The following is a 7,489-nucleotide window of genomic DNA, read 5'->3' as shown; positions in this document are numbered from 1 at the left end:
CATCAAATCTCTAAGAAGTACACAATCAAGAATATTACAAAGCAGTACAGTACAATGTCATTTACCTGAACAGATTAGAGATGAACCTCATGGACATGGGACACATTTACTACATTCCTAGAATAAAATTAGGTACCTTATAAGGAAATAGTGAGACATACTCTTGACAGTTTGTCATTATGAAATTTGGATGTATGACTAAATTACAAGGTGCTTGTATCTTTTTGTTAGTTAAGTCACATCCCTTATTGTCATTTTCTGTGTTAGCCTGTTGATGTTTCCAAGTGAAAAGTTCAGGAAAAATAGCAACAACTTTCTAATGAAATGGAATGCCTTTTAATTTAGACATTTTTTTATTGAACATAAGATCATAAAATAAAACCTACAGCCAAAATGTTTTTACATTAATCTGCTACAGACAGTTCCACTACAAATTGCACAAATTACAACTCATCAAATAAGTACTGATGATACAGAATTAGGCCATGGCATTATTTATCACATTTCAGACTGACATCCCAAATGATACAGTCATAGATGGAAAAATATACATGTTCTAGAAGTTAAGAGTTTTAAAAACAATCTACATTATAAAAACAAATTTGACTATTTCAGGATTTGTGATTTTTTCATCTCTGTACCTACATAATAATTTGGACTGAATACATTACACCTAAGATTGTATCATTTTATTACTACTATTAAAAATTTGTAATGCTTCTACTGGAACAGTTTCCACACAAGAGAAGGGATGGGCCATAAACAGGCATAAACTTTGTACCACAAATAGATCAATCCTTATTAGTCTTAATGTAAGATGAGGGGTAAGGTCTTCTGGGATGTAACACCATATACAGAGAGAACCCAACAGTTCACAGGAACATATGGCCTCCATTTTCTAGGTTGAAGAGTAAGCCAAGCAAGAAACCAGCAGAAACAGGCAACATATTCCTTCGAAGCAACAGGCTCTCTCCATACTACACAGTGTTACAGCCAGTCACCAACATAACAATCTCAAATCCAAGATAGTGTAAGTTGTATGCATTATTACATAATGAAAAGCTGCATTAGAAATCTGTCATCTTATTTTTTATGACTATGCAACCTCATCACATTCGGTTAACAGGAGGATGTGTATGATTTAAGTAGACCATCAAATTGCCACCAGACATTTGAATATTAATCTGAAAATATACTAGGTATTCTGAGGAGAAATAACACATCAAAAGCACTCTGTTTAATGCACCTTAACATTTGATTGGTATGAAATGAGATTCTAAGAAATCAAACCATTTGCTGATAAAACCAAAATTGATTTTTTTAGATTTGTTTATGCTTATATACAAGACTATTCCCATCCCATCTTACAAGATCCATACACAGGCAAAATATCCAAAAATAAATACAGTGGAGCCACAACAGAACAGTATGGCTTATGATGAGAAATTCATTATAATCAGTTTCTTGTTATTACACATATGGAAAAATCTCATATAAAATTAGGACAGTTTTCTAACATATTTGTAATAACAAGCAATTCTTAGCTAACCACAACTTCTTGCACAAACTGTAATTGCTGGATTGGTTCCCAAGCCACTGCACCTGCCTTGTTTGGGAGGAGTCCAAATTCCTAAATCTGAGAACTGTTATGTGATCACTAGGCAGAAGTGTTTTGACATGCACATGCATACGAGGCCATTCAAATTCATGGTTGGAAAACCTTGGTTGTTGCTAGCAAAAGAAGTTATGTAAGCATGAGAAAGTCTTTTTTAACTTCTCAGTTCAGATAGAATCAAAGATGTTAAATTATTCTTCTTTACATTCATGTGTACATCCTAACCACTTCAGAGAACTTATGAAATGTTCACCCAGCATAACTATTGTGACATGTTGAGCTCTGAATGGCGGCAGAACTATTAGAGGTACCCGCACGAGACGCCGAAGTAATGCCGGTCGGAGAACCGAAGAAGAAAAGGCGCAGGGACCGACATCGACGAAATATAAAGAATTCGACACGGGAAAACTGTGGACCCTGGATGAAGTTGGCTGCCCCCTGCAGGAAGACNGGGGGGGGAGGGGCGTCATTCAGAGCTCAACATGTCACACTATTATAATGCTGTCATTCTGTTATTGCCTGCATACAGCATAACAGCATTTAGTTTAATTATATTAAAAACCATATGATACGGGAAAAGTGTATTGGGCATAAAATGTGAGTTCCCCTGTTATCTACAACTTCTGTTTAAAACAGTTTTTGTTCTAACAAATATTTAGTATGTTAGGTGCAAATTAAGCATGAGATGCATGCAGAAATGGATTTTAATTACATTATGTGTTTACTGTTGTTTGATTTTAACCAAAACTGCAATGTATCGACATGTTTTTTTTGGTGGAACTACATACCATATTTCACAGAAATCCATGCAGCAGCTCTCATGTTGATAGATGCTCATACAGACAGATGGACATACATGACAAACCTAATATGCATATTTTTGCAACTTTTCACTGCAAACAAACCAGCTAAAGTGAATATTTCTGCACTTGCATTATTCTCTTAAAACTTAGTGCCATATAATAATAAGTACAATTACAAGTTGGGCTAGAATATTATGAATTAAGTTTTGCAAATTACTGTTATATCAAGGCTGCACTGTAGGTCCGCAACATGAGACTGGCAAGATGCCCTTCACTGTGTTCAGAGATTAAGAACTCATGTTGAATAGCAAATAGATTACATAACATTTAATTAGTTTTGTACAGAACATAACAATCTCTAAACAATAAAAATGGCATTCAGAATAAATGATGTAAATCACTTATTTATGTATATTTGTTTGTAGTCTATTAATGGTGCTGTCAGTAACTCAGACTATATAGCATTAACATGTACATTCCTTAAAACTATTCCATGTTTTCATTGTCAAGAAGATAAAAATTTTACTGAACATGAGGCTGGATCAACTAAAATGAAACAGTAAGATCACATGACACATGAAGACACCTAGTTTCTACTTATGAGATATTTCGTGATTTGAGAACTAGAATCCTGGGACTCTGTCTTCTAGGAGTTCCCACAGGAGTTTCAGAGCCAAAACCAACTACAGCTTTCATTGGGGTTTGGAGACGACGGCCATTTTTGTTGGTGGATGGGGTGTTGCTCTGTGGTGTTTTGCAAAACTGACTTGGGGATTTAGTTAATAATGTTTTCTTAATGTATGGCATCTCCCTTTTGGTTCTATATACAGAGCAAGCCACCACAGATGTGTCTTTACCAGTCAGATGAGGAACTTGACTATTAATTCCAATCCTGTTGCAGTCTTTCAAAGGACACACAGATGTTTTACTCACTGCAGGAGAACACACTTCTTTGCATGTGTCTGACACAGAAGCTTCAGTGGAGAACTGATGATGAGGTTCTTCTTTCAAATTCACACCTCTCTGAGAGCTTGGATTCGGCTGCAAGTATGTATTATCAGATGGGGACAGAACATTCTCCTTCTCTGTACTTAACCAGTTAGTTGGAACTGTAAGATTTGCTTTAATGTCTGCACAAACTCTCTCCCGTGCTAGTTTCATGCTGTTGTGTTTTCTGCGAATTGCAGAGGCTGGACTTTCTGTGGACACTGGGTCTACCCTGGATGGTGACTTCAATACTTTTAATTTTTGTTTTCGGTGGGAACCATTTGTACTTTTCATTCTATGTCTCTGTCTAGGAGTTCCAATCTTCTTAGGACTATCTTTAAAATTATACTGCAAATCATCTACACCAGACTTTGCTACCAGTGGCGAACGAATCCTCTGAACTGACTTGCTATGACTTGATCTAAAGATGTTGGGTTTCTTGGCTGGGGCATCTATTAGGGATTGAGTTACCTCTGCATGACATGCAAATACATTTGGAACATGTACAAGTCCTTCTGCTTTAGCATCACCCATACATTTCTCTTTCTCATGATGTCCCACATTGCAGTTTTCCTTTGCATCAAATAACTTCATTCTTTCCAAAACCATACCAGCATTCTGGCTCCTTAACTTTGCTACAGAAGCTCTGCCTGTAATAGGTGCTTCGTCCTTTATGTTTTGCACACTGCTGAAGAAGACATCTGCCGTTTTCCATTCATCATTTTCTTTTTGTTGTTCTGTTATATCAATGTCAGCAATTTCTTCCAAATTCAATGAGTTGTGTACTGTAGTTTCAGGAATATCAACATAGCTGCTGGATTTCATAATATTTTTCAAAGATTTGCTTCTGAAGCTATGATTTCTGAATGTGCATTCAGAACCATGGAATGAGGAAGCCCTTCGAGCCTTTCTTCTCGTTATGGGGTCATCTGATTCCCTATGAAAATCAAGATACTGTGCCAAGTCAGTCATATTCATTATGTCATCATCCATGAGACAGGAATGATAATTCTGCAATATCTCTTTATTCTTATCCTCAGAGGGCAGTTCTTCCTCACACTTATGGGTTATTCCCTTGTTCATTTTGACAGTATTTCTTGGACTTGGTTGAGGCAAACCTGTAAATACTGTGTTGGGCCGGCCCCTCTTTAGATTACTACGTGGATAGAATTGACTAATCTGAGCAAGATTAGGTTGCACAGCCAAATGCCATGACATGTTTCTTGCTACCTCATTCTTTTCTGATGGCAATCTGAAGACAGGTTTTGCATTTTCCTTTGACCTGCGTCTAATAGTGCCAATTTTTCGTGCACTTGGTGATCTTATAACTTTACTCTCCAGACTGCGGCGAATCCTCAGCTCTCTGCTGAGTCGTCTGGCAAGGTGATCTGCAGAAGAATCACCTAATTTCTCAGATTCAACTAATGTTCTTTCATATGCATTCTGAACCAACTCTGCATTACTACTGACTTCAGTACTACAGGATACAGTTAATGAAGGAAGCACACTTGAGCCAGTGTCATTGGTAGATATCATGTTTCCAAACTCTTGTGATATTCTGTTCTCTATGGCAGAAACTCTGTTCTTAATGGCTTCATATTCACTCTTTGGGATACGAACAAACTCCATCTCAGGATGATCTGGTTCTGATACATGAATGGCACTCTCAGGCTCAATGACTTGAGTTTCATGACTGGATGTGCTACACAAATTTTCTGCTTGGACTAGTTCACCATCACTAGCGATATCAACACCAGGTCCAACTGGAGGTGAAAACATGGGGACATCAGATAGATTTAAATATTTCTTTCTGCCCCAAGGGCCTACACTCCAACTTCGCTCCAGAGAACCTCGACTTGAATGATCTGAATGGCAGCTTATGTCTGAACCAAATGGATTACCCACAACAGCCAGTTCTTCAGGTCTCTGAAAAATGAGTTCATGCAGTCAATGTGATATTTGTGAGAGAATTCTGAATCGTTTAGAGGTTCTAAAATACACACTGTACAAGTATACTATTCTAAATTAATGTATCCGAAACTTTACTCTTGCAGCATGCATTTAAGAGATTCAAAGTATAACTACAGCTGACTGCAGCACTTTCATGCATATCTTAGGCAGTATTGAACATTATAGCATAGTAAGTCCCTAGTTTACAGTTAATTTCTTCCAAAGGTTACCATGAAAGTTGAACTATGTACGTCCAACAGTGCTTAAATACAATATATTTTCTGTCATACATGATAATTTCATTGGACAGTTAACCTAAAAATGTAGGTACAAGAATGTATCATAACACAACATATTATAATTATAATATGTTGTGTTATGATACATTCTTGTACCTTGTACATTCTTGTACCCTACCGCATGCCCCTATACATTATAATGTATAGGGGCATGCGGTAGGGTAGTTGGTTGAGGGGCTATGCTACAAGCCGGAAGGTCGTGGGTTCAAGTCCTGATCAGGTCACTGGATCTTTTTCAATTGACCTAATCCTTCCAGCCACACTATGGCCCTGGGGTCAACTCAGCCTCTAACAGAAATGAGTACCAGGAATTAATTAAATAATTTTCCTCGGGTGTAAAGCACGGCCAGCGCATAAGGTTGACAACCTTACTGCCATCTTTGAGCCAATTGTCTAGATAATGTGGGTCCCTCAACGTTTCACAACCCTATGGGCCTTCACGGCCTGGTACAGGGATAGCTTTAATGTACTAATAGTAATAATAGTACTAATGAGAGTAGTAGTCGCAGTACTCAAATCGATTAAATAATAATAATAACAATGGCATGTAGACCCATTGCTAGACAGTGACCACAAAACAAGTAACAAACAGTAACGAGAGAATACTTCAATAATGGAAAAGATGTTTTCTATGCAGTCCATGCTGAGATTTTAGAACCAGGACAAGTTAGCTGCTGCAATTAGATAAATGCTGGGGTTCAGTCATGGTAACCTGTTGCTGTCAGAAGCAACAGCAGTGTGTGTGTGTGTGAGAGAGAGACAGAGATAGTGAACTGCAAAATGTAGTCACACACAGTATCAAAGAATCCATTAAATCCAAAACCCGTCTACAGTCACACTCCATGCACATGAGAATTGGTATCACACTTGAAAATCAAAGAGGCATTCCAAACTAAATATAAATTTAATAGTCAACTACTTATTTAGAATATTTTCTAAATATTTTATGACATGGTGAATGAATCAGGATGGGCTATAAGGTGGATGGCCTGGGTTCAGTTCCCACTAGGAAAAGATCTTTTCCACATTGTTTGGACCAACTCCCAACCTTCTATAAAATGGGTACCAGGAGATCTTTCCCTCGGGGTAAAGCGGTAAGGGTGTGAAACTGACCACTGACCTCCATCTAGTGTCAATGTCAAGTAAGGTGGAGCTATACCTCCACTCCCCCATTTATCTGCATGGAACAGCGCTTAACTAATTAAGCACAGAGACAACTTCAACTTTTCTACCACATGGTCCAATAAAGAAAATGATAACTGTGACCCAAAAACAGATATTGAAAATTTTAGGAAATAATTTTATTTGCTTTCAACTAACATCTTTTGTAAAATATATCTACTGCGTGTCCACGAAGTCCCATTGGGGTTTTGAAAAACTGTAGCAAGCAAACAAATTGAGCTAGCCACATGCGGTTTGTGGCAGATCATAGCGAAACTCTAGAAGCCTTTATTGACCTCAGTAAACCTTGATGTGGGCTTCCTTGGTAGCACGGAGAATGTCCAAACGATATTCGAGCTCTTGCCATGTTCTGTGAAGCATGTCCGCTGGAATAGCCGAGATCGCATTCCTGATATGGGTCTTCAGGTCATCAAGTCCGTTAACACTTTGCGAACTGGCAATTTAAATATTTAAATCACCCTGGGGACCGGCAGCGGCCTCCGTAGTCTAGAGGTAACGTTCCCACCTCATGACTCGTAGTACGCGGGTTCAAATACCCGGCGGAGGTCGTTGAATTTTTAAGGGCGGAAAAATTCAGGGAACAAGTCCTCCGGGAGGGACTTTAAGCCGTGGGCCCCGTGTCGTAGCTTTACGGCACGTAAAAGAACCTCATA

At 38.2% G+C, this 7,489-nt stretch overlaps 1 protein-coding gene across 2 annotated transcripts in view; it reads right to left on the bottom strand.

Annotated features, from left to right (window-relative positions):
* Positions 1-2,976: 2,976 nt before the first annotated feature.
* Positions 2,977-7,489, bottom strand: part of LOC111863376 — a 31,960-nt gene continuing 27,447 nt past the window's right edge. For both annotated transcript variants that reach the window (XM_023849642.2, XM_023849643.2), the window contains one exon: positions 2,977-5,331. In XM_023849642.2, coding sequence (XP_023705410.1) covers positions 3,016-5,331 — 2,316 coding nt within the window. In that variant the 3' untranslated portion in view covers positions 2,977-3,015. The remainder of the gene's footprint in view (positions 5,332-7,489) is intronic.

This window comes from Cryptotermes secundus, unplaced genomic scaffold (genome assembly GCF_002891405.2).
Source record: "Cryptotermes secundus unplaced genomic scaffold, Csec_1.0 scaffold568, whole genome shotgun sequence".
Taxonomy (NCBI): Eukaryota; Metazoa; Arthropoda; class Insecta; order Blattodea; family Kalotermitidae; genus Cryptotermes; species Cryptotermes secundus.
Note: the sequence above shows the minus strand (reverse complement) of the source record. Positions and strands in the feature narration are given on the sequence as shown.